This window comes from Bombus fervidus, chromosome 1 (genome assembly GCF_041682495.2).
Source record: "Bombus fervidus isolate BK054 chromosome 1, iyBomFerv1, whole genome shotgun sequence".
Taxonomy (NCBI): domain Eukaryota; kingdom Metazoa; phylum Arthropoda; class Insecta; order Hymenoptera; family Apidae; genus Bombus; species Bombus fervidus.
The window spans coordinates 11,929,211-11,956,409 of record NC_091517.1 but is presented as its reverse complement, the minus strand read 5'-3'; the positions used below and the strand labels follow the sequence as shown (position 1 = coordinate 11,956,409).

Here is a 27,199-nt window from a genome sequence, read left to right as displayed (position 1 = left end):
ATTAATTAATTAGAATAGCGATTCTTAACCTGTGACAGACTTTTGGGGAGCTACGAAATCCTTACATATGCAAGTTATTGTACTATACGAATAAAAATTATTTACTGTATTTATTTATTTATAATGAATCTCCTATCGCGAAAAAGATTATTAATGAGCAGTTGATGAGTGTTTCAAATATATATTTAGCACATTAAGAATTTAAATATTGAGTTAAGTCTTAGGGATCCGCAACAATAAAAAATTATTCAAAGAGGATCCCTGATAAACAAAAGATAGAATGAACATAAGAACTGCTGAACTAACTTATAGAGAGTATTGCGTGTCCGTTCTTCTTACAGGTGGAGCGCTAAGCGCTCTGCTCGTGATGATGTGATGATTAATGATGTAGCATGTAAATAGTTAATAATTTAAAAATAAATACACAATTTTACTAATTAATATTTAAAATCTTCAATTAAATGATAAATTGGAAAATAGACTTAAATTTAACAAGAAATGGATTAAACTTTAAAATTATAAGTTGCAAGATTATGACGGTACACATAACAATTCGTAAATGAATTTTATATATTTTTATAGGAAAATAATTGTTATATTATCTTTTTTATTTTACAAAGCTTTTGCTTGAAGATATCGAGAAATATATGTTGAAATTAAACTATAGAACATAGTTATAAGAAGAAGATCTAATGCCGGATTTTAAATTGCACTTATTATTATAAGGGCTTCTGTACAAAACCACAGATAAACTTTACATCAATGTAATATGGATTTTATTACGTTCTGATTTTTTAAAAATTTTACTCTAGATGTGTAATCAAGTTGTTAATTCATTGCATTAATTTATCTTATAGTTACTTCTGTATCGTATAGTTAACATTTGCTTCTAACTTTGTTTCATAGTTTTACGTATTATATAATATCTTTTTTTATTTTCATTTGTTCTGCAACAACTGCAAGTTGTTCGGAAGAAACTAAACACTCTATATATTTGAACAATTTGAAGTTTCCCTGTTCATGGCGATTTTAAAACATCCCTATTGTATATTTAAATAATTTAAATAACCCAAAATAAGCTGCAGTTAATTATTAACCATGGTTTTAATTTTGCGGAGTTGCATTTTAAACCAAAGGAAACTGTTCATGCAAGAAATTATTACATTTAAACAGACGTCTATGTATTATACATGCGGAAACGTCAAGGTTAGAAATTCTTTTTAAGAAGTATTTTATTTTTATGAAGTTATCAATGAATATATGTATATTATAAGCTTTATTCTAATTATTCTTTCACTCTATGTATATTTATAACCTTTTTGTATATTGATTTATATAATACATTTCAAAATATAAATTTTATTTTGTAAAGTAACACATAAATATATATTTTTTATGTTACAGAAATTTATACCATGTTTGCAAGTAAGGCATGTTTCTGATAAACACAGTGAAAAAAACACTATTGAAAGAGAAATGATATACAATGGAACATTAAGAAACAAAGTCCGTAATATTAAAATAGTATCCTTGTTAACATCAGCCATATCTGTAATTTCTCAACCAATCATTTACATGAAGATTTTAGAAGAAGATAATGTAGTAGGTGCAGGAACATTATTTGCAATATTAAATGTAATGACTATAAGTAGTCCTCTTTTAATACATTTCTTAACAAAGAGATATGTAATTGACATGTATCATTATCCTAAAGAAGAGAAGTATACCGCCAAATTATTTTCATTTTTGTGCAAAGAAAGAGAGGTATTTATATCTCTTTAAACTAATTTATTACTTGATTAAGCTATTTTGTATAAAATGATGATTTGTATATTACAGATAACATTTACTCCAAATGATGTTATTGAACCTAAAACACAAATTACAGGGGCACTTACAACTTGTGTTGTAGGTGGTAAACCTTTGCTTTTTGATGAAAATAATTTTATAGATCCCAAACATTATAAAATTATTATGAATTATAACAAACCAATAGATTTTGAAGTGAAGGAATTACATATTGCTGCGATCAATCGACCACAAGAAAAAAGAATAACAATGGGAAACAAAAATGAAGTACAGAAATAATTTGACAAGTATAGTTTCATTTATTACACGGTTTTTTAGTCTAAATTTTTATACATTATTTAAAAGCACTATATAAGTTGCTAGGTACAAAATATATACGTTATTACGAGAGACTGTATATTAAAAGATACAGTACCAAATTACTAATGCATGATATTGTACAGTTATTGAATTTGTAGAATATTACAAATCATCCGATGATATAATTTTCATGTGTTCATCCTTTTAATTATATAATGTGTCAATAAAACATATTAAGTATTAAACGTAAACAAAAATAATTTATATAATGTGGTACATAAATTTTGAAAAGTTAATTAAAAATATAAATATAATGTAATACATAATCTAATTAGAGTCAAATATTTTTTAAATATAGCCTCCTTGTGTAACAATAGCTTTAAGAGTAGTACGATGCAATTTGGTAACCGTGCAAGAACGGCAAATACATTATTAAAGAGATCACAGATTATAATTATGTATATCCTTCGAGATTATTTCAAAGGAATGAGCGAAACGTCTCGAGTCAATTGTAATCACTATACACTAAGCTGGGAGTAAATCGAAGTCATCTGAAACATGTACCATCGGAACATGAATATCTTCTATTTGTGGTGTTGCTTTGAATTCACATAATCCAACTTCCTTTAATTTCCATTCCCAATCCATTCTTTGTACAGCATGTAATGATTCAGCTTCATTGTGATGCCTGAGTAACATCGCTTCCTAAAATAGTAATTTTTTATTTTTAATTTTATCCTAACTTAGATAAATCAAATTTTAATGGAACATTTATCAATGTATTACATCTTATTAAACTGATATTCATAGAAAAAAGGTTATTAGTCGGTTTTTACGTAACATGAATTAATTTAACCTGAATAATTAAAGACAATTATATATATGCGCGCGCGCGCACACACACACACACACACACACACACACACACACACACACACACACACACACACACACACACACACGAGAGAGAGAGAGAGAGAGTTGTCTAATCTATATAATTCAGGTATAAATATTATAATAACCGCTATAATTTTTACCTTAATCTTTTCCCATTTATCATCTACATCTTGTAACCAACTTAAGAATAATCTACCATTGTATCTACTCCTTGCGTTTCTATCTTTCTCTTCTTGTTCTGGAGTAATAACATTATAAACTTCCTCATCCTTTAATATCGTACAAACAGAGAAGGGAAGGGATTGATTGGCTAGAGCTCTAGCAGCTCTGCCATGTACTCTAAGGATTTCTTGTTCTACCGACAAAACTAGCTTTTCTTTTTCAACAACATGCTGCATTCTAAGACGATATCTCTCTTTTTCTTGTTCAATATACAAGTCCTTCATAGCGCCCTGCAATCCAACTGGAGGATTAACGTTGGGCTCTTTATTTGCATTCCCAGCTAACACGTATGTACAACGATTCATTAAATAATCTTTAAAACCCTGAGGTGGTTTTGGTTGAACTGGAAAAAGGCCTTTTCTTCTTCGTTCGATCTAAAAGAGAGAAAATGTACTTACGATATATTTTTTATAAAAAGATTGGTTGAAATATATTAAAAACGGTAAATATACGAACCTGTTTTCTAATGTTTAAAAACAACTGATAACAATTAGTAATTGGTTGATCATGAGGATGAACTTCTGGACCCGTATTTGTTGCTTCAGATGCTTCATTAGAGGCAGCGGTAGCAGCTTGTTGTGCTTCTTTATTAGGTTTCATTTTTCTTTTTCTAGGATGAAGTTCAACCGGTGGTGCCGGGGTGCCTACATTTGACGTCGTCGATGAGGTAGTAGTAGAAGTATTTTCAGAATTTTCGGTACCGCTATCTTTTTGACATTTTCCACTAATTTCGTTGTTTTTCTCGGATTTTTCTGTCATAATGTTTGTTTTTGAAGTCGTGCCGCAATTTGAGACTTCCGTTGAGGTATTTTTATTCGATTCAGAACCAGGAGTTTCAGGTGTTGGTGAATGATGCCTCTGTTGTGGTGATGAATTATTAGAACGATCCGTCGAAGTAGTTACTGGTAATGGAGACGAGTTCGAATAACTTCCATTTCCTGAAGAAGAGGAGGTTTCTTTCAAGGTTGCTGATCCATTACTTCCATTACCGGATCTATGTGAACTTCTCAACACTCTTTGGTGATGCGTTGATCTTTCTTCTCCGTGTAAGGCACCACTGAAATCTTTCTTATCCTCATTTTTTGTATTATTTCCGCTTTCTGTAGGACTTGTTGTTCCACTAGTGGATTGACTCTGTTCTTTATCCGTTGAATCGTTACTGTTAGAACTGGCAACTACATAGGGCAACTGATGACTCCTATTAGATGTGCTCTTTCCGTTTCTATTGCCTTGCTCTTGCTCGGACGTAGTACTTTGTGGAATAACTATCTTCAAAGGTGGTACTTTAGGGGCTGAATTGGAATCTGATCCTTTCGACCGATCGTCCTCACCATCGGATTCTGGAGGTGCTGGTGTTGTTGTTTTAGAGCTAATCGTTGAACCAGACGGATTCGAAGGCTTTGGACTACTTGCCATTGAAGACGTACTTGGACTTTTCCTGTCCGTACTAATCGAAGTTGTATTTTGATTGTTCTTGCTCGATGTTGCGCCAGATCCTTGTTTTCCCGACTTTGTACACTACAAAGAAAGGAAAAATATTAGCTTAATATTAATATATTATTAATTACAGCATCATTAAATAATTATCTAAAAAAAAAAAAAAAAAGAAGAAACGAATGTGCAGCACACATATATTCTTCTTAGCATCATAAATTTTATTTTACACATTTTGTCGTATAGTGATCAATTTACGAATGATTGCAGTTTGTTCTCATTTATTTCTTCCACCGATTATATAAATGGTTTAATTACATATTTTATAGCTAGTAACAATAAACAAACCTTTTCCCCAGTATTAGCGGAATTTCTACCAGTGCTTTGTCTTCCAGTGGTGGTGCCTTTTAAATTTTCTTTCGCAGGTTCTGAATCTTTTCGTTTCTTCCGACGAATCTCTTCGTCCTGTTCCTCCGCATTGTCGCTTTCAAACGCGCGCTTAGACGAAGGCGACGCTGAAACCGCAGGAGCATCATCGGTAGTAATCGATGCGGTCGTTGTTTCACCAGAAGATGTTGTCGCACTACCAGCAGTAGACACGTTGTTACCACTACTCTGACTCCCTTGATTGTTAGCAGACTTGTTACCATCTTTATCTTTCTCGGGATTAGGATTCGGCGACGAGCTTGCACCCCTAACTGGTGTTGGCTCTTTCGAACTTTTGAATTCATACACGTCGCCACTATCACCGGTAGATGATGTGTTTCCAGAGGTACTGGAGCCCGAGACGGCATTCACGGTCCCTGACGAGACGTTTGACGACGTCTTCGACGAAGTTTCCATTTGACCTTGATTCTGCAAATGCATGTTTAAAAAATGATACAATTTCTTGACGCAATGCGCAAATCATACACATTCTTTAACGTTACTACAAATAACGTACAATTTGTAAAATACAAATATTTTTTTGCTTGTTAGCATTTTTACACGTTATCGCATATTCCATTATTTCCAATGTAAGTATAATATTTATCGTCATATTTCTTAACAATGACCTCGGTACTGCTCGCTAATCGATGCGCATCTTTTAAACGTCATTCTTACAAACCCGTATTTAAACGAATGGCAAAGTTAATTTGCGTTAAGTGTCAGCGAAAACTTAGAACATTAAGTAAAAAAACATCACTAATATATTTATTGAATACATCGTATATTAGTGTTTCTTTTTATATACAATTCCTATTAACAAGTCTTAACTATGCACTATGTATTTTATACATCGTCGAAGCTCCTGTGATTGCTTTGGTCAGTTAAATTGAATTAACGATCGTTTCTTAATGTCCCAGGTTCTCGTAAACATTAAAATTTAACGTTGTTCGTAACGATCGTCCCAAACCACAGATTTCCATCGAAGAGACCTATCAAGTACTGATATATATACACATCAGACACATACACGGTGTCCCAGTATTAACGATACAATCGATGAGAGGGTGATTCTATATGAAAAAATATATCGGAAATATAAGATAAATTCTTTTCATTTGATGTTTTATTTTCGCGGAAAATTGACATTGAAACTTCGTTTAGCATATGTGAATCAGGCCAGTTACCGATTAGCTAGAAATAAACAATCGGCAGAAGATGTGAAAATGTGTAAAAAATTTGGGATACAATTTTTTGATTTAAGGTCTCATTTTCAACAAAATAAAATTCAAACGTATTCAATTAAGAATTGGCCCAGTACGCATGTTTGATAAATTTTCAAATTTATATGTCTCTGAAACAAAGAGTCTTATGAACAATTTTATTCTACATTTTCGACTCGTTTTCACACATACAATAACTCCTATCGATTATTTACTTCTGTCTAGTCCGATTCAATCAGCCAAGTTCAACTCGACAAATCTTCAAATTCGTTTTAAACGAAGCGTCATGTTTTATCCTATATTTTCTATTTGTATTCCCGCGTATATAGAATCAATCACCGTCTTGCCGATTATCATCAATACCGGGACACCCTGTACATATACAATATTATATTCATCTATGTGCATATGTATGTATATATGTATACCTGTGCGTTTATGCCGCCTTGACGGGAGTTAGTAGCACCCCCTCCTTTCTTTTCATCCCTCGCTCCTCGCACCTGGTTGAGCCGAAGCGTCACCCTCGGCGAGCTTCCAGACTGCCCGGTTCCCGATCTATCGACTGTGGATAACAGAAAATGCCGGTTAATTGCAAGAACAACGAAATAGCAGGGGAATGAGTTTCCACGAAACCAGTATTCCTCTGGCATCAAGGGAGAGGGAGAGATGGAGGATGGTTGAAGTTGAAGGAATCGAGAAAAGAGAGAAAAAGAAATTGATAGAAAGAGGAGGACGAAATAGAAGGTAAGTGAAAAGGAGAGGAGGAAACCATTCGAAAGAAAGAAGGACAAAGATGGTAAGAGATCCAGAGAGGAATGAGTCGCCGCTTGCTATCATTGAGGGTACGGCCGTTAATCACAGGGACCCCCGGGAGAACGAGTTCCTCGAGGAGAGTGAGGGGCATCCCGATCTGCGATCGATTCATTAGTGGCCTTTTACCGGACGATCGCGTTACAGGAAGGCATGCCATATTAAACTTTTTATTCGCTTGGCTGCGGTACGCGATCAGTACAATAAGCGAAATTTACCAACCGACGGAATCGAGAATCTTTCGAGTATTTTATTTTCGAAATTTCTGTCGTGTTGTAGTAATTAATTATTTATATATTCATTATTTATTTTAGTTAATTGATTAATTGTACATAATAGTATCGACTCTCATCACTTTGTATATTTTATATATTTTGCCCTGGAAATCGAAATTGTTTAAAAATTCAATTTTTGCGAAATATTACATCGTATTTGGGCATCTTTTTTTAAATAATGTTACTCAAGTCGTTCGCGTTGTTGAACATTTTGCATTTCACGAAATTTACCTTACCTTTATCTTATTTATCATCCTAGAAAAATAGTAACGTGGCTAATAAAATAAATGGCTGCCATCGTGACAGTTAACGTGTTAATTATTTTGTTCCTATAAATTAGTTGTTCAGAAATCTCGCTCTGTATGTACATGAACGTGTATTACGCATATCAATATTTACAAAAGTATTTTACAGAGCAAGAACAATTTATCATCGAGTAGGATAATTTTCGGACTTTCATACGATTTGATGGTGAGGATTAGATCGTTAGAAGTCGGTAAAGTTTAGCGATCGAACTATCTCAGTTAGAGAGTCAAAGGCCAGAATACCTCGATTAAGTGGCAAACGCAAATGGAATACTAAAATTATAGTGTACGTGACAAGCGTACGTTCATTAGGCGCACGAAAGGATCCATCGCGAGATACAATTACGTTCGCCAACATAATCGTTTCGAGTGTATTTTAACGGGCGGAATTGGCCCGAGAGAGATTCGCGAGCCGAGCGGGAAAACGGATTCCGTGGCGTAGCAATAATACGAGGCTTGTCCCGGTGATTTCATGGAACGCTTGTTTCGAGAGATTCTAGGATACCGTGCAATGTTGAAAGCGATGCTGACGCAAGCACTGCTCTCGATCAATATATAATTAAATCTACGAGTTAACGCAAACGTCACTCTATAATTGCAGAATTCAGGATCAATACCTATGCCGAATTGTATGAAAACGTTGCACGTTTAATATCGATTCCATTCTAAGATAATCTCTAAATAGCATCGTACTTTTATTAATATCTCTTTCGTTTGGTCATTGATCGTAGTTCCCCCTCCCATCTGCACCATGTTTCTTCCTCTCTCTCTCTCTCTCTCTCTCTCTCTCTCTCTCTCTCTCTCTCTCTCTCTCTCTCTCTCTCTCTTTCGGAAGAGGGAATTGTGCCAATGAAACTTGGCGCTTGCGAATAGAGTATCCCAAAATACACCAACTTCGCTAGTCAATGAATTCGTAGTTGTTCGCCGCCTCTTACAATGCTGACGATTCACGGAAATGATTTCACCGTATACACATGCCTCGATGCTTTTTAATTACTTTAGGAAATTCCGTTCGACTTGATCGCACCGGTAGAAAAGAGTATTCTGATTCGTTTTTAAACGGTTACAAATCGGTTTTAAATCGGTTACAATCTGACTGATCGCCAGTTAGTTGAGAATTCGTAATATATTGGTCCTTCGAGCCGGATTAATGAGGTCCGCGTTGTAAAGTTTACAACTTGGGGAAGTAGGTAATTCGGACTTCCCAAAACAGGTAGATGTGTTGTCCGTGTCATAAACAGACAGCCACTCCAAATCCCGAACAAAATATTATAAAAAATTGTTTAAAGATTATAAAGACTCATGAATCTGAATTTTTGACAATAGATACACATATTTATAAATAAATAGGATAAGTAAACTAATTATAACAATTAAACTAAATGAATAACTTTTATATGAAACTAATAACACTTAATGCGCGCTTTAATGAATTTATTATTCGACCTAATAAAATCTATGTATCGTATGAAAAATAACAAATTGTGCAATTTCAGAATCTGTTTTCCAGGTTGCGTGCTATATATATACAATCTTTCTAGATACACTACAAAAGGAGAAGTAATTCTGAATTAATGCAATACGAATTCTCGAATTAATGAAATCTCGAACTTTTTATCTCTACCGTATGTTGCGAATTACTGTTTTCACTCTCGAAATATGTAAACTTTAACACCTGACCGATTTTATGACCTCCCTATATCTCTCTCAAAGGCATTACATATTTATGGAACATTCTTACTGAGAAACGACGATAAGCAAATATCACAGTGTATCCGACGTACGTGCTTCTCGGAATGCAACGTATATTATTTCATAGTGTATGTACATATGTACACATATACGCTCCGCCCTCCCATTTCCTGCGCGATAGAAGAAATCTGTCTTCAAGGGAGTGAATCATTAATACGTTAAAAAAGCTATCGAGCGAGACGATTTATCAATCATGTCGTACTAATCGAGATGATTATATTTCACGATTCGCCAAATACATGTATTATGTAAATATCACGCGCTCAGAATAACATGTAAATTTCCATGAAACGTAATCACGCGCAAGAGAAGTTAACTATAATATTAATGTTCGACAAATCAAATATTGAAAATCGATAAGATAGCTGAAAAGATAACTTTATAAAATACACGCGGAATTGTTTTATATATCGTTGAAGGAATATGCTAGAAGTCGTTTATTCTATTCGCTTTCGTTCCTGACCTTGCAAAACACGAATCGAGAGTTAGTTTTTATCCGAAGAATGAAGATATCATACCCTTTTTGACCGATAACGAAACGCGTTTTATCGGATATTGTTTGCAGGAGAAGTTCATTAACTTGTAGCGACAAAGATAATTGTACAATCGATGACATAAATTAACGCATGACAATTATCTTTTGACATGCCACACAAATCATTGCATTAAAATTAAGTGGCATTCAATATACATATATAATACTTCAATTAATTCAATTAAACGTAAACGTCTTGTATAAGTATATAACATTGTTTCTATCTTTCTGCTTTAAAAAAAAAAAACGAATATATATACGTAAAAATGTATGTAAATATTATCGTTCTTGAAAACATTATTATACCGCGATTAAAACGAGATTTGCAGATGAACAATTCGTAATGGCCGATCGACTAGTGAAGTACTGATCTAAATCCAATTATCGATCAGCTCAATGACAAAATGTTACAACGAAAATCAAGGTCAACCGAGATACTGTTCTGTAAAGTGTCGCTGTTTCCTCCTACGGACTATCCGTCAGTTTATATTGCGAAAGATTAGCATATCGTTAAGCTGAAGTTTAAAAGATTTCAGCTACATTGAAAGCGAGCGTAGCGAACATGCTATATCGTGTTTCCAACATGTTCCGCGAAATGAACGAGACAAACTACGCAACCGGTTTTGTTCCTCGCTATGCACGTACGTTTAATTGTCGCGGTTAAATATTTCCTAGTCTTCGATTTGACTTTGTTAACGACCAATAAACCGCGAAGACTGCGATATTGACATGATTTTTGCGTTAGCAACGGTTTCGACGTAGAAGCCTGCGATATTAATCGCAAGTATAAATCATTTAGATCAGAAATTTTTAACCAGTATACCGCGGAAATGTTTAAAACTATGTGATAAGTCAATTACATTTATTATTATGCATTTAGTCATTTACACCGTCAAATAAAGAAATGATAACAACCAATACAACAAAATCTATTCGGTGTAAATGCCTTTACTTGTACCAAACACAATTTTGAAGAAGATTGAAAATCACCGATTTAGACACCTGTATCTTATCCAGAATTGTTCAAAATAATAATTCAACTCTTGGCTTTAGAAGAAAAAGATAAAGAGACAAAAAGGAATGTGATATTGACATGATTTTTACGTTAGCCACGGTTTCAATATAGATGACCGCAATATTGAAATATTAATTGTGAATATAAATCATTTAGACTTCTGTACCTTAAAATGTATACTTGTACCAAAATCAGTCAACACAAAAATTCGGTTTCCGATTACAGAATTAAAAGACAAACGAGACGTAAATAACCCAAGGTAGCTTGTTAGAAAATGGTGCGCTGTTGCAATAACTGCAACACAGACCCCTTTCGGAGGTACGATCACCCTAGTGGTGTCGATGGACGCAGCCCGCGAGCGCAAACGTGTCCAATGTACTTGCCAGTCAGCATGCTCGCTCGCTCGCTCGCTCGCTCTCTCCCTCTCCCTCTCTCACCTTCTCCCTCTTTTTCTCCCCCTTCTCTCACCTCGTACAAGTCTGCCTTTGTCCCTCTCTCGTTCGACAGCAAAGAGAACAGCAGCGAAGAGATGTATTCCAAGGTTCAGCACTCCTGGTTCGCGACTGACGCTTCTTTCTAGGTTGATATCGAATGTCGTCGGTAAACGGGACGTCGACTCGATGGAACGACGCACGTTAAGAGAGTAGAAACACGCGCTAAGCCACGTGGTCGACGGTACTTGCTGGTAACGGTACTTTTGGATCAAACGATGGCAGGCAGAGGGTTTCGAACGTGTACAAGCGTAACCACGAGCGCATACCTGCTCCCGCGACAGACCACCAACTAACACGGCTCCTGACGATACAATGATTCTCGATTGACTATCGTGGAATAATATAATAGGCAAAAAAGGACAATGTGACGATCGAGCGTAGAATACAAAAAGTATACAGGCCGGCGAGAGGTTCAGTAACCGTCGAAGCAGCGTGTGTACACTACTGCCACTCGTACGGCTCCCACACAACGCGCTAGAGCGAAGACACTGACGATGAGAGAGCTAAGAGAGAGAGGAACCGGCTCGCGACTGTGTCGCCGCGTCTCCGTCTCGACCAACTTCTACCAGGCGCGGCACTGCATCGCGCGCACGATACCGACGCGTCACTACTGGGGAATGTCACGTCTAATTAAGTGCTGTTTCTGCATCGCCCGCTATTATTACCGATCGGTAGTGATTGCACGCTCACGCGTGTCCATAAGCTATACGAGCGATACACATTGTACGCGCACGCGCGTATAGATAGGCTACGATCGTATTAAATATTTATCATGCGCTTATGTGTGGTGAAAAGAATAATCTTGCTAATTGCCACGATCTTGTATGTGTTTCACGATGCACCGAGTACATATTGCGTCCGATGGGACAATTTTTCATGATACTCTGATGTTATGGTAACAGAGATAAATGAAAATTTTTTCTGTTTTATAGTTCTATCTTCAGTTTTTGAATAATTTGTATAATAATATAGAATGCAAAATGATTTGTCTACTTTCTTTATTTTTCCGGTTATGAATTCAGTTTTGTAGTTGAAAATATTTATTAGGAATTTAAATAATATTCTTATAAGAAAATTTTCTGAAGGTTGTTTTATGAAAAAAGAAAACATATATAAACAAAATAAAGATTATTTTTGCATCATCTTTTTAAGTCTATTTTATAAGTAATTATCAACTTCAATATACATATAATGTTGTAACATGTGGTTTTTAACTATGTTTTCTTTTTTTTTTATTTTTTTTACGTTTTTATTACATTCATCAAAAAGAAACTTATTAAGAGCTATGTCGGTAAAGTCGGTCTTTATTATATCGGTAAAACGATACAGCAAAATGCATTAGTAGTTATCAATAAATAAATATTAGTAAATATGAAGACATAAAATTTTTTAAATTAATCGTTTTATTTTCTAGTATAAAGAATAAAGATAAAGAACATAAAAACATTTTATTAACTGTACTAATTACATTGTTAGATAATGAAAATGACTTTTGTGAATTTATATAAAATTAGAATTTCAAAACATTCCAAATAATAACATTATCAACTAAAGCATTACGTCAAGCATACATTACTGTGAATGTGATTACATATGTATGTCTATGTTTACTGTTTCTGTAACTAATTGAATTTAATATTATTTGCAAATCTACTTTGCATATTTAAAAAATATTCATTTTTTTCGATATATTCAATATAAAAGCACCCATCAGGGAATTTAGCATGCATGAAAAGTTCGAATTCCATGTAAGAATTAAACTTCAATTTTAAAAAGTAGTAAAACAATAATATCAGGGCCTTTTTGCATAATTAAACTGATATTATTAACAAAGTGTCATAAATTATAACTTGTAATTATTGATATTAATAATGCCTTGTGTAAAAAAAACTTGGTAATATAAAGTAAAATTCTACAAGTGAATTGTACTAATTACAAGCCAGCTAAATGTTGTCCAACAACTTATCATTTATCAATTTACTAATATTATTAGCAATCTATGGATATTTATACAATATTATTTTTATGAATACAACTAAAGGAATGTAATTTAAACAGAGAATAATATTAAACTTTAATAAGTTTACATAATTTTATATATTATATGCATTCTGTGCATTTTGTATCTAGATTTTTCATAAATGCGTAAATATCTGTCTATCCGAGTACTTTAGCACACTATAATCTTAGTAAATTATTGTGCAAATAATATCAGTGTATAAGAAGATTGCATATAAACTCACCTTTATTTTGCGGTGGTGTCCTCCGCATCTCACAGGGGGCTCCACTGTCCTCAGCAACGTGCGGTGCAGCGGCTGGCGCACTTCCGGTCGTACGTTGCTGCTGTTGTTGAAATTGAGAATGGTGATCGTAAATCTGCTGTTGCTGTAGCTCTTGTTCTTGTTCCTTTGACGGCGCTGATGCGCTTGTTTCAGCCGGAGAGCATGGGCTATCAGGGACAATTGCTGTATTTTCATCAGGTGAACTCACACCTGTAATATCTATAGTCACAAATAAAACAGAAATAAAAGCTTATGGGCGTGCTCTTCCAAAAATTGCTTCAAACATTTCAAATGTCTAGACGTCGATAAAATATAATACAGAATATAGGAATAATGTAACTGTGGTTCAAGGTAAACGTTTGGTAGAATGTACACAATAATTTCTAATATTTGGATTATTTGATTAACATTCTAAGGGAACTAACATTTCTTTCTACTTCTCCCTTCGTTCTATTAGAATAATATTTTCATTACATTTAAGGTCTACGTAGTTTGTCAACACGATATGAACAATTAGGACACTTGACAAATTAGCACAAATTTTCTGTCTCGATATATACACACACTCTCAACACTTCCCTAAGATATTTAACTAGTATCTTCACAATCTCGTGTGTACATGCCTAAACAAAATTCAGATTGCTCTACCACAGTATAGTTCTTATAACAACGCACAACACACCTGATTAAACGACAATTAATTGGCAAGAAACGACAATTAATTGGCAAGAAACGACTCCTTTTTCGAGAGGAAAGGTTTCGAAAGATCCAACAAAAGTTTCGATGCTTCGAAATGTAACGGATGAGCTATCATCATTCTCAATGTCTTCTAAAGCTTGATATTATAGGCAATGCTAAATCTTCTGTTTCAACTCATTCCCACAAATGCTTTTGACCATACTGATATTTGATCACGTTCTTTCTTTTTTTTTTTTTTTTTTTTTACAATAAACAGGTTCTTTCTCGATCTCCTTTTTTCTTGCGAGACCAATTGTCACGCCGATCTTGACGATTCAAAGGCGGTCAGGGCGACATCTGTCGGTCCGCCGGGGGAAAGTCCGTACGTGTACGTGCTCGACGTGCACGCGAACACGGCCCCTCGCGAACTAGAGGCCATGTTGCGTCGCTATGTCGACGATTGGCTCCGCCTTTCCCCGCGACCCCCACCAACAGTGAGCCAAGAACGTTCTTTTTCGCCAATCGGACGCCGGCTGATCCCGCCAACGGCACAGTCAGTCGTGCGCTCTACAAGACGGTGGTCACAGTCACCACTGCATAAAAGCATGTGGCTGTATTCGCTATGATATCTGTATACGAAGGCGGACACATCCTATAGCTATATCCTGTATCTGCACAAGTGTCGGTGGCAGCATTTCCTCACGTGCCGCTTCTGCGCTTCAGCGCTTAGCACACCAGTCATGAACGGAACCGTGCCGTAACCGTTCCGTGTCTGAACGGATAACGTAAATTCACCTTGACATGCATTTATTTCAGGCAGAATCTTGCTAGTGGACGAACGTGTAATCTATCTACATTTTATAATGCACAACGAAAAATTAATAGAATTAGTCAGGTACTATAGTTTTTTATACAACCAGGAAGATAAAAGTTATAGTGATAATGATAAAAAGGATGCTGCCTGGAAAGAAATTGGAAAAATGCTAAATGAACCAGGTAGGTAACGTATAATCAGATTTTATTCTCCCTAGTGGAATGAATATTATCCACGTGTTCTTACATCTTAAACTATGTATAGGGAGTGCGAGGCTGACTCGCGAGACTGCCTCGGGAAGAGTCAATGATTCGTTTCGATGCGTATGGAAGATTGAGAGGACTTTATCGAAAGTGTAACTGCAGCTTAGCCTGCCTCGCTTGCTTGCCTCGCGTATTCTATCTTACTACATGAGGCAGCCTCACGGGTCAGTCTCATACTGTCTGTACATAACTTTATAATTTGTTTTTTGTACGCAACTACTTGATATTTCCAAATTCACTGTTAAAGAAGTCCTTAAATATATCTGTAATATAAGACGCTACACAAGCATTACTATCACCTTGCAATGGAAGATTTTGCTAAGACGAAATTCTTCCTAAAGGTGCCATAGCTGATAGTTGAAAATTGTGAAATGTAATATAGTTGTGTAGAATATAGATCGTTGAGTAATAATTTTGACCGCATATTCTGGACTTAATTGAATTTTTCCCTGGTATAGTTTGAATTTTTGCATTAAAATTCGGAAAATATTTTTCTGACACTCTTCACGCTTGTGAATATCGATAATTATAATATTACTTAGCGGGATTATCGAATTACGGTTTCGAATATCACAAGATGCTTCGGTACATTAAGTTTCTTATATATTTTTCTAATTTTGAATTACAAAATATTCCGCCATCGCTATTCTTTCCGTACGATCCGATATCAACTGCTATACATTTATAATTGGCATCTATTAAAACTAATAAGATAATAGAAAATGTTTCTTCGCAATTAAAATTAACCGGCTATTAGGTGATGCAACAATAATCACACGCTTTTCGCTTAAAGTATGAATACAATTGAGAAAATTCCGTTTTCCGAAATTCATCAGCTATTGTAAGCCACTTAACCTGACTGAGTATAGCGATATACTCTGGACAAGAGGTATTTAATTATTGCCCTGTAAACCTCAATTATATATGATAAATGAAACAACAGTATGGCCGAATCGGTAATTGAAAGCTATGAATCACTGGTTGCTAGAAATCTGGAAAACAACATATATTTTAGCTCTAATTACTATGACACCTACGATAGTTCTTAATTTTCTTCAACCTTTCTAGCTAAACATTGTAAAAAACAATGGAACAGTTTGCGAGATAGTTTTCGCAGATCACTAAGGAAAAGAAAAGATACAAAAGGCGGACAAGCCGCAAATAAAATTAGAAAATGGAGATACGAAGATGAAATGTCATTTTTAATTCCATATATGAAGGAAAGAGAAACTATTAGCTCAGTACAAGTACACGTCAGTGACGAATCTAATGATGAATTGGATGACGTCAATACGACAGAAGACAATAGCAATTTAATAGAAAGATCATCATCTTCTAAAGTTAGCGACATACCAATAGAAACATTTAGGAGAAAGATGAAAAGAGAACCAGCAACAGCAGTATTAATGGATTACGCTTCAAGTAATACTAATAGGACCGTAAATGAAGAACAACAAACTATGGACGACATAGATTTATTTTTCAAAAGTATAGCGTTAACTGTTAAAAAACTATCACCATACAATCAAATAATAGCTAAAGCTCGCGTTTCCTCTGTGATATCCGAATTACAAATACAAGAACTTTCCAATACAAATCGCCAACATTTTTCATCAGAATCACTAAATTCATCAGCCGTTTCAACACCCACACCGTCACCATGTACACTAGAGTCACTACAAACGATTAATCCACAGCAACCAACCAATACTTAAATAAGTTCGATGCACATACATAGATAAATAATTTAATTTTTATATGTTTTTCATTAATAAAAAAATTTACCTCAAACATACTGCTTGCTTTTCTCTTGGATTTATACCTTCCTTGAAAGTTGTATTGTTTTTTTCGTGGAATTTTCTATTTTCCCTAAAAGAACATTTAAATCGTGCATAGACATTCTGATGTGTAGGAAGGACTTTTCTTCATCATCCATTAACTGTTTGAATACTTTGCGAATTATTTATTTTAATAAGACAGAACATAAGTGTTACGAAGCTTTTAGACTGGGTTCACACAGAAGTATACATATGATAGATACTAAATACACATATTCGTTTTGTTTATTTTGGCAATGATAGGTACTTTTCGTATGAAGGTGACAGATAAAACATCGAAACACATGGTGACATACACACGGTACGCAGCTCGCGATACGTGTATCGCGCTACGCATACTTCTGTGTGAAACCGGCCTTAGTGACCAGTGTAATAAATCAAGATGGCCGTGTGCGTCTTCTAAAAACAGGAGAAGGGTCGCCATCGACAAAAACAAACCTTTCAAAATCGTTGGATGAAATCAGCGATATTTACGATCGTTACGTCTGTAAAGCGTTGGAGAGATGAACAAATGAGATATGGGAAAGGAAGCAGGAAATAGGAAACAAAGTAAGTACAGACTGGTTGAAAAAGTGAAAACGTGATTCGGTAGAATGCCAAACTGCCATGAGGGCTGATGAGGGGAAGACAGGCATGTTTGGTCGACGTGTGGCTTACTGGTGAATACGAGAGGGACGAGACATGCTCTTAGGGTATTTGCACACATGAAAAGCAACGTTTACTTTAAAGGCGATAGACTAGTATGATTGTCGTGACCGCTTTATTTTTTTTCTAGCATTTTTTTCTGATTAACTATCTCGAGTATCAAGAATCACTTGCCTGTTTGCCAGATATGACAAAAATGGCAGGAAAGTCTAAGACAATAACATTTTTATAATATCGAGTTCCACCTCTTTTATCTCTTCCTTTCACGTTGTGGTTAGTATCAAGTATATATATAAGTAGTCTGGTAAATAGCTCGGTAAACGTTAATTGAATGTTTTTGTGAAAAGTCAAATTTATCAATATTTTAGAGCATATACTATTTTTTAGGAGTATGTAAATGTTTTTCTAAATAGGTCGCCCATGTAGAGAGATATATTGCAATTAATTGTAAGTTAAATTATTGCATATTATATCCTTTACCAATTTTCGTTTATTATATTTATATTCTTGACTGCTACTCTAATTCTCTCTCTTTCTCCCTGTTCTCAATTATTTAAAAATATTAACACAAGACTGTGGGTACGGTTCTAATATAGTGGCAATTATGTAATAATATAAAATGGAAGATTACTAACATTTTAACCAAACGTTCAATTAAGTATTACAAACACAAATTCTTCTAATAAATTATATTTTTTACGCTTTTTACATATTGTAGTATATGTAGTACATATTGTTACATAAAAGAAAGATTGATGAAAAGAATAGATAAAGGAAAAATAAATAAGTAAAGAGCTAAAAAGGAATTAAAGGAAAGAATGTAATCTTATTATTAAATTCTAGAAGAGTAATAACGAATAGAAGCGTCTCCAAGAATCTGTGTGTTCCATTTAGACAAAGGGAAAAAATGCGACGCTTTCAAGTAATTGATGTTCTCTTAGCGTATTCACAAAAAGATTCGAATCTGAACGTCCTGTGAACTGTCATGTTAACTTGACTAGTGTACGATCCTTGTCGAGGAGTTGCGACATTCGTTGGTTTTCTTCCCGATCGATATCTCCGCCGTTAGAATAAAGCTGGCCATTTACGGGCAAAGATGGAACTCGTCGTGTTTCAAGATTCTAGACTTTTATTCTCGTTCCTTTCACACCGCGTGTTTCATTGGTAAAACACATTTCCTGTTTATCAACGGTCCGACATTCAACGAACGATAAAATGCTTTATCCCCACCGCTTATGAGAAACAGAAAACGCGAATAACTGAACAGTCGATGGCGTGCGAGGTAATAGAAGAAATCCTTGGACGATTAATATCGCGAGGAAAACGTTGTTCAAGGTTTTGCACTTGAAATTTTCAGCCAATGTGATCTTGCGATAAACACGAACCTGATAATTTCGATTATGCAAGGATCGTGCAATCGTTATATCGCGTTGTCTATGTCCGTTGATTAGAAATTTTTATATAGAATGGCATTAAAGTAACAAAAGTATAGTACTATTCGTTTACCTGATATTAAATGCGCTTGAGATACCTGGCAATAAGGTATTAAATTCTATAGATTGATTCATCAGAAACATCTGCTTCGAAATCGCAGTATTAGGAATTACTGCAGGTTAAACTGAATCAGTCAAAGCATACCAGATACACAAATTATTTTCCTAATAACTATTATGAATCAGGGTACAAAATTCCTTCTATCTTTCAAGTATTCAGATCCTTTTTGAGGTACATACACACACACATATATATGATGGGACACTGTGTGACTTTAGGATTAAGAATTCTAGGCATTAAGAAGGGGGAGGGGAGCACTATTATGTCAAATTTAGAATGCAATGAAACATGCATTTTTCTATCATATATTAGGCAATTTGTAATAATAATTAAAATATAATATAATAATATATGTGATATTGTATATAATATTACTTTGACGAATGAGAGAATGAGTGGGAGTTAAATAATAGATGTTGTAAATAAGATATATTCCTTGATTTAATGTTGTATATAGTATATATATGCATGTATAATATATGTAATATTACATTATATAAATATAATATAATAAATAATTGTCATAAAAAGAAACTCAATATATTCGAAATGATTTTCGAAGTATGTATTTGAAATAAAATATTTCTGTTATTTCGATTAATTTCCAAGAAATGTAATCTTTTGCGGTCACTTTAAATGGTTCCATCTGTTCAGCGAGCACGTTAATTCCGAAAAAAAAAGGAAGAGAAGTGGAATACAGAACGAGGCTAATGCGTGAAAAACAGGGAAATAGTTCAGGCTTCATTTTGCAGTGTTCATTTTTAACAACTTGTTAAATACATTCCTTATAACGGGACGATATTTATTCATATCAAACGAATGTTCCCATTCCAAAATTGTTTGCAGCAGACGAGAATAATCAGACATCTGATATTTCGCTATTCGAAATGTAGCGTGACGAAAAGATTTCATGTACATACTATCTCGACATACATAATTCGCGGATATCGTAGAAAAGGTGTCACGTAGGCACAGATGGCGTCATTTTGTTTTCGTGAAAGAACACATATGGTTACCACCAGTGAAAATAAGTTCGGAACAGACGCGACGCGACGCGACGTCGCGATAAACAAGCCCGTCATTTCTTGAGTGGTATATCGGCTTTAAGACACGGGCGGCGCCCGATACCGCCTTCTCCTTCTCTGACCAGTCTGATGAAAACTGCATTCACTTTAATTACATTACTGACTGGAGATTCTACTTCAAAACTTTAGTCAATTTCACACGGCGACATAAATATCTCGGAAAAAAAAGAAAAAGAAAAGGAAACAACGGAAGAGAAGAAGAAGAAGAAGAAGAAAGAGTAACACAAATTCCATGACATTTCGTACCTGATATACAGATAAAAGCATACATATAATAGAGATATACGGAAGACCGAATGCTGCTACACAAAATCGAAAGATCCAGATAAAAATCAGTTCTCGTAGCTCTCTCTCTCTCTCTCTTTCTCTCTCTCTCTCTCTCTATATATATATATATATATATATATTCATAAAGATGTACATTAACCTTTTCATAACCACGATAACCACGATAACCACGTTAACCTTTTCAGTAGGTTATCGTGTAAGCGAAAATGTCATTTGAATTTTTTAGCGTTAGATAGGATGTTTGTATATATGTATGAAGTTACAGAAAATTATATACGAGTTTGCGAGGAATGAAGGTAGAACATACCAACATAGGATGTTTACGATGTATGTACTCGCAACTCGTGTATAGAGTTACAGAAAATTATATACGAGTTTGATTCGAAATAAATGAATGACTATATTGAGTAGATATTGGTAGTGACTATATATATAATCTTTATATACGTGAGCTCAACGCCCATTGGTATTAAAGATTACTTCCTCAAGAATGCCTGGCACGGCACAGCGGTACACCGAATCTTCAGCTTTAAAGCAGAGTTCGAAATTCTCTGTGGAAACATTGGATTTGTCGTCGGCATCGTCTCGCAGGTAAGCCAGGGCCGAACTTTCGTTAAAAATGACCACCACTGTGAAAACATTTAGGGAAAGTGAATTGTTTCACAAAATGGTACAACTTCAGAAAATAGATCATAATATTCATGAAGATATTGAATCTTCTTATGATTTTCACAATTGCATATATTGTTGAGATTCAAGGAGAAAATTTACAATACGAGCCAAGAAAAAGAGATAAATGTGATACGAGATCAATCTAGGAAGACTTTATCTGTCGTTTTATGATATTTCAAAAGAAAATAAATTCTATATTATGATTTCATTTATTATATTTGTTAAATGACTATAATACTACTGGGTACTGGGTAAACGAAGTCATTTATTATTTTCGTTTCAAGCATTAACAACTAGATGATTTCCTATATATATATATATAACTTTTCTCGTCTGAAAAAAATGAACATTAATTAAACATTATTTTAAATGTTCAGTTAATATTTACCAATATTCATTTAAAAAATTTATATTAAATATTGTAAAGAGATATTGCATATTTTAATTAATTAAGAACAATCTGACGGAGAACATCTTCCAGGGAGACATTCTTTAGTAGTTGTGCTACTAAAAATTGCTTTAAATAATTTTAACATTTAAAGGAAATATTCTTCAAGTCTTATCATCAACTTCAAAGTCATGCCATGTATTGCGGTTCTTATGTCAAATAATTTTCCTAATATTACCAAAAGAAAAAGAGAGGGAAAAAGAGAGAGAATGAGAGAGAACATGGTACACTGCTTTAAGCATTCAGATATTTTTAATATATAGGTTCTGGTACTAAAACTAATCAATTTCAAGAACTATAGTTAAATCAACTATCGGGTAGCTTGTATCATTTTCTAACACAAAACTATAATATTCGTCATCAATACAAACAATACTAATAAAGTCAGTTATCGAATAATTTCTTCCAATATTATACATTTCGAAACTATGAGATAGCGTCTAATACAATTCCACCCTTAAATATCGTCTAAAATATAAATGCCGAAAATCCCAGACCCATAGCAATCGGAGATGAAAAATTATGTGGAACAGTGCGGCCCTGTCTCGAGTATTGATCTGTACGAGAGTTGTCTGCCGCCCCTCCCAAGCCCAACGCTGGATGTTTCATCCCTCCGCAACCCCTGAACAACAAGGATGTCGTGCACCTGTGACTACAGTGTTGGTGAATACCCTATTACATATATATAGGTATCTTACGCCGAGGAGACATTGTCTTCGCACGGTAGGTATTAGGTATACGTAAGTACATGCGAGCTTACGACTTGACTCACCATTTGCTCTCCACTTCCACTATAACATTATGATATTCTACGGCCTACGGCATCATTCAAATTCGACCTTCGCGTTATGGAATAGTTTCAATTTTGTCGGAGATTGGAGCCCACTTATGCAACCACGCAAGATACGCTAAAAGGGAAAGTGACCAACGGAGTTATTCCTAATGCCGAATCCACACTTGCTAGGACTATACGCAAACAAGTTAGGCGTTTATTTACCAAATCGCTTAATTCCACAAAACAAGAAGTAAAGAAAATCGATAAAATTATAAAAGATAAGCATAACATAATCACAAGTACTTTGGCACTAAAATTTTAAAAATTGTATATAGTGAGGTTAACCACTTTGGCCTGTGAACGACTCAATTCGCGAGCTGCTCGCAGACTGTTCGTTAATGGAGACAACGTTGTAATGATATTGAAGTTCATGAGCAGGATATAAGTAGATCTTTCGCAAATAAGCCCTTTAATATATGTATTACTTTCTAAATGGTATTCGCTGCTCGTTGATGAGTTCGTTGCTCGCAAAAGTTTCCACAATGCCTGCGAACCGTTGTGTGAATCTAGCACCAGCTGCGTACTGTTCGTCTTGCGTATTATTTGAAGGAGCATGTTGCTCGTAGCAATGCAGTGTGTTTTTTAAAATATTTCTTTCCACATTTTTTTCTTTTTTTTAAATTAATTTGTACACCTGGTCAACTAGAATATGATGCTGATTGGTGATTACTGTTTTGTGACGTGAACACATCTACTATATAAAACATTTAATCACCAGAATATGATATTTTTGTACTCGTCTTATTTCGATATTGGAATGCATTATATTTAACTGCTATAAATAGCAAAAATTAATATACTTTAAAGTATTCACATTTCTTAATTAAAGTTTGCGCTTCACCCTCGTGTTAGATTTTTATAATCGCATGAAACTATGTTTATGTGGTAAAACAAAATTTCATATTAATATATGATTAATCGTGAATACTGAAATAAGTACAACGATAGAAAAATATTTTATATATGCATTATGATTCAAAACAATTAATTAAAAAAATGAAAAATGGAAAGAAGAAGCTGAAAAAACTTGTTAGTTATGCCTTGTAAGTAGCTTGTTCCATCTGTTTCTTCGACCTTAAAGGGTAATGGGACGAAACGGGACAGAGAAAGGGTAGCCGAGCAACGAAGGTGGATTGTATATGAATGAACCCGGACCCGCTGACTTCCTGCGTTTAGGAAGGTCGTGCACCGTCGCTTTCATTTATTGACGAGAATCTCTACTCTACTCTCTACTATACACAAGAACGAACGGAGGTGACTGACCCCGACAATGTTGTCTTTCGTTTAAAAGAAAACTTTCTGGCTTCTATCACGCTATAATTATGTACTGTGTATGGAAAAGATATACTGCGAGATATAGTTATAAAATCGGTAAAGTGTTAATGTTAAAGTTTACATGTTTAAGAGCTAAAACAACTATTTTAGACATATAAAGGGAAATAAGAAGCTTGGATTCTCATTTAGGACCATATGGCGTCAATTCAGAACCGTTCTTTCTTTTCTAATATACATAAAAAAGCTACTTAGGGGTTCTAGATACGGATTCTAAAAATATACAATTTACTCTTTATCGTATAATATATATATTAAGAAATATAGATATATCAATTAACGATTGATTTTTACTTACTGCGTCTCTTTTAAATAGTAAACATAGGTACATCGTGTTACGGGATATATCAAAGAAAAAGCTAATTGCTATTCATTGATGTTAGAAATAATAATACAAGCATTAAGAAATACAGTTATAAGTAATAACTATTACCATAGGGTTTATGTTTGAAATTGCTATGAACGAAAATGGGACGATATGGGATTATATGTTTATAAATAAAATAGAATAAAATAAAATAAAAGTGGGGTGAAAAACAAAAGAACTGTAGTTTACTTACCATTTCCTTCCTTAGCATTGATATCATAACCATTCACGAGCATCTGCCGCACTCGAAAATCTTCTTTACGATTGATAGACGCCTGAACTGCCGATTCCCCATTTTTGCTCGTCCAGCGGCCTTTTGACCCTCGCTGTTGCAATGTTGATGACCTTGAAGTAGTATTTGATGCAGTTGTGTTCTCTGTTCGATTTCCGCCTGAAAACAAATAAATGAGTTAGATCTTTTATGAATCATCATTTGCTAAATCACGTAACGCGAAATAAACACACGAAACTCTTGTTTGTAAACTATACAATAACCAATAGAAAAAAACATACATTGCAATTTAATTATTATAACATTACCTCGGGTGTTCGCCTATTTACTTGAAAAAATATTGAATATATCATTAAGTGCCCCATCAATATATAAAGAAAAATAAATATTAAGTTTTAAAAATGCGGTATATAAAGTAAGTATTTTTCTCATGCTACTCTCATACTTCAATTCGTCAAGATCAATATTATAAAATTCGGATATGTAAACTAGAAAATGTCAAATACGTAAAAAGCAATGGAATTGATCAACTACGTTATATATACACTTTCTTTTTGTTTTTTCATTGAATACGAATTTTAGCCTCTCGTAAGTCTATAGGTTGCAACAATTATTGTTAAATGTATAATCATTTAACAAATATACAAAAATAGTGTGCTTAGAATTAGAAGTTTAAATGAATTACATTGTTTCTAATACTTAATTTTAAATCTAATGTGCATTAATCTTAAATCTAGCGTTTAATCTTCGGTCATTTAAACTCACTCTTAGTTTCGGTTTTACATATTACAGTCGCGTAGCTATATTATCTATATGAATATACATATTAACGCCTCCTAGCGCACATTATAGCTGCGTCAAGTTACCGGCAATCGGTGTCGCTGTCAGGTCATTTCTCTTATGGCGGGAACTCGAGCGCACGTCAATTATTTACATTAACATAACCCTCTCTCTTTTCTTTGTTAAAATTGGAAGGCGCTATTCGCTGCAACAAAACCGCGGGAACTCGACTGACATAAAATTACGTGGTTGGCAGGCCTGAATGGAAAGTACAGGCGGGCAAAACTCGTTCGCGCGAAGTAACTAGCCTCGATTTCGCATTGCAGTTTGTTTCGATAAAATGAGCAATACACAGCAGAAAACTATGTGCCTATCGGGAGGTACAAATACTGCGTAGTTCGCGCGAGTGTACTTATCAGTGTACCAATAAAGAAATAAACACGTAGACTCGCGATCAAACAAGTAATCCAGCTGTCAAGTACATTCTTCGACTAACCTATGTACAAAGTAACGTAAAGTTACGTTGTAGTGAATTTTATTGTCAACTATGTACACCTGTGTAAACATAAAAAGAAATAAAAAATAACTCGTCCGAACGCATGAAAGATGTTCAGCGTAAAAGGTGTACATGCATGGTGGATCACATGGAGCGTTATTGTTTGACCATCGACGATGTGTTATGTATTTCATCAGAGTATCAAATTGTGCATGTGTTTATGTTCGATAAAGTGTTCCTTCTTCTCACCTGATGCTATTTCCTGGGAGGTCATTTGAAGAAGAAGCGCGAGCTGTTGTCGCTCGGACATCCGCGCTGGGTAACCGCGGAAACGACTGTTACCGCCTGCGGGCATTCCGTCCTCATAACTCATGTAACTTGAACCCGAAAACGCACGTGGAGGATTTCGGTGAGCTCTCGAAAGAAAGGATACCACTGAGGAACGGACAAGCGTCTTTGTTTTCTAGACTTGCGGTGATTTGTCACGAGCAAAGATAACCTAAAATCGCACAGTCGGTTCACGCCATTTTGACCTACCGAGCGCGCACAGATACGTGAATCGACAGTCACGCGACACGTACGCAACCACACGCGCCAAAACTGTTTTCATTCGACGAACACTGTGAATTGTCGCTCGTGATTTATGCACTGTTGTTTCCCGGGCCGATGGTTTGATTTCACGACGCGGCATGTGTGTGCGTGCTTCTTTCGAAAACGAGATTCCCGACACTACTCGGAACACAGTACGCAATATGACGCAACGTTTGTGTTGTATTTACAGTTGGTATCTCTGTCGGTAGCGTGTATCGCGCCAATATTCAAATTAACATATTTAGTAGACTGTCGATTTTTAGCTAAATTTATATTTTTGAGAATTTTATTAGAGAAGTAGAATCTCGGTAGAAAATTGCTTTATCTACCAAGTATTACAGAAAGCGTTATACCTTGGACAATGCATAAAAACCCGCAATCTAGTAATTAGTAAATTATGAATTTTTATGCGAATTCATATCCTTCGGAATATGATCTAATAAATTGGATTTATGTAGAGAAATTTATCTATTAAATACTATAATATTTAATTATTATGATA

General features: G+C 34.7%; 3 protein-coding genes across 4 annotated transcripts; 2 read left to right on the top strand and 1 right to left on the bottom strand.

Moving 5' to 3' along the window:
- The first annotated feature begins 950 nt into the window (after positions 1–950).
- Positions 951–2,550, top strand: LOC139985857 (transmembrane protein 70 homolog, mitochondrial). Its single transcript, XM_072000686.1, has 3 exons — positions 951–1,206; positions 1,405–1,764; positions 1,840–2,550. Exons 1-3 carry the CDS (start codon positions 1,099–1,101, stop codon positions 2,086–2,088), a joined length of 717 nt encoding a protein of 238 aa, XP_071856787.1. The 5' UTR covers positions 951–1,098; the 3' UTR covers positions 2,089–2,550.
- Positions 2,086–26,977, bottom strand: LOC139985818 (uncharacterized). 2 transcript variants are annotated; one of them, XM_072000611.1, is made up of 8 exons: positions 26,356–26,977; positions 24,792–24,989; positions 13,741–13,998; positions 6,740–6,873; positions 5,011–5,517; positions 3,685–4,746; positions 3,147–3,602; positions 2,086–2,814 (listed from the first exon to the last, which is right to left on the bottom strand). In XM_072000611.1, exons 1-8 carry the CDS (start codon positions 26,477–26,479, stop codon positions 2,635–2,637), a joined length of 2,919 nt encoding a protein of 972 aa, XP_071856712.1. In that variant the 5' UTR covers positions 26,480–26,977; the 3' UTR covers positions 2,086–2,634. The 2 variants fall into 2 exon arrangements, with proteins under 2 accessions (XP_071856712.1, XP_071856729.1); XM_072000628.1 differs by lacking the exons at positions 24,792–24,989; positions 26,356–26,977 and adding an exon at positions 14,462–14,666.
- LOC139985852 (uncharacterized) lies at positions 14,704–17,329 on the top strand. Its single transcript, XM_072000672.1, has 2 exons — positions 14,704–15,453; positions 16,603–17,329. The coding sequence occupies exons 1-2, from the start codon at positions 15,321–15,323 to the stop codon at positions 17,247–17,249; spliced, it is 780 nt and encodes a 259-aa protein (XP_071856773.1). The 5' UTR covers positions 14,704–15,320; the 3' UTR covers positions 17,250–17,329.
- Positions 26,978–27,199: the final 222 nt, after the last annotated feature.

Coding starts and splice junctions, on each gene's coding strand:
- LOC139985857 (XM_072000686.1), top strand. CDS start 1,099: ATGGTTTTAATTTTGCGGAGTTGCATTTTAAACCAAAGGAAACTGTTC. Junction 1,207..1,404: donor ATACATGCGGAAACGTCAAG/GTTAGAAATTCT, acceptor TTTATGTTACAG/AAATTTATACCATGTTTGCA. Junction 1,765..1,839: donor TTTTGTGCAAAGAAAGAGAG/GTATTTATATCT, acceptor TGTATATTACAG/ATAACATTTACTCCAAATGA.
- LOC139985852 (XM_072000672.1), top strand. CDS start 15,321: ATGCACAACGAAAAATTAATAGAATTAGTCAGGTACTATAGTTTTTTA. Junction 15,454..16,602: donor AAAAATGCTAAATGAACCAG/GTAGGTAACGTA, acceptor CAACCTTTCTAG/CTAAACATTGTAAAAAACAA.
- LOC139985818 (XM_072000611.1), bottom strand. CDS start 26,479: ATGAGTTATGAGGACGGAATGCCCGCAGGCGGTAACAGTCGTTTCCGC. Junction 13,999..24,791: donor CAATGCTAAGGAAGGAAATG/GTAAGTAAACTA, acceptor TTGTGACTATAG/ATATTACAGGTGTGAGTTCA. Junction 6,874..13,740: donor GACACCACCGCAAAATAAAG/GTGAGTTTATAT, acceptor TGTTATCCACAG/TCGATAGATCGGGAACCGGG.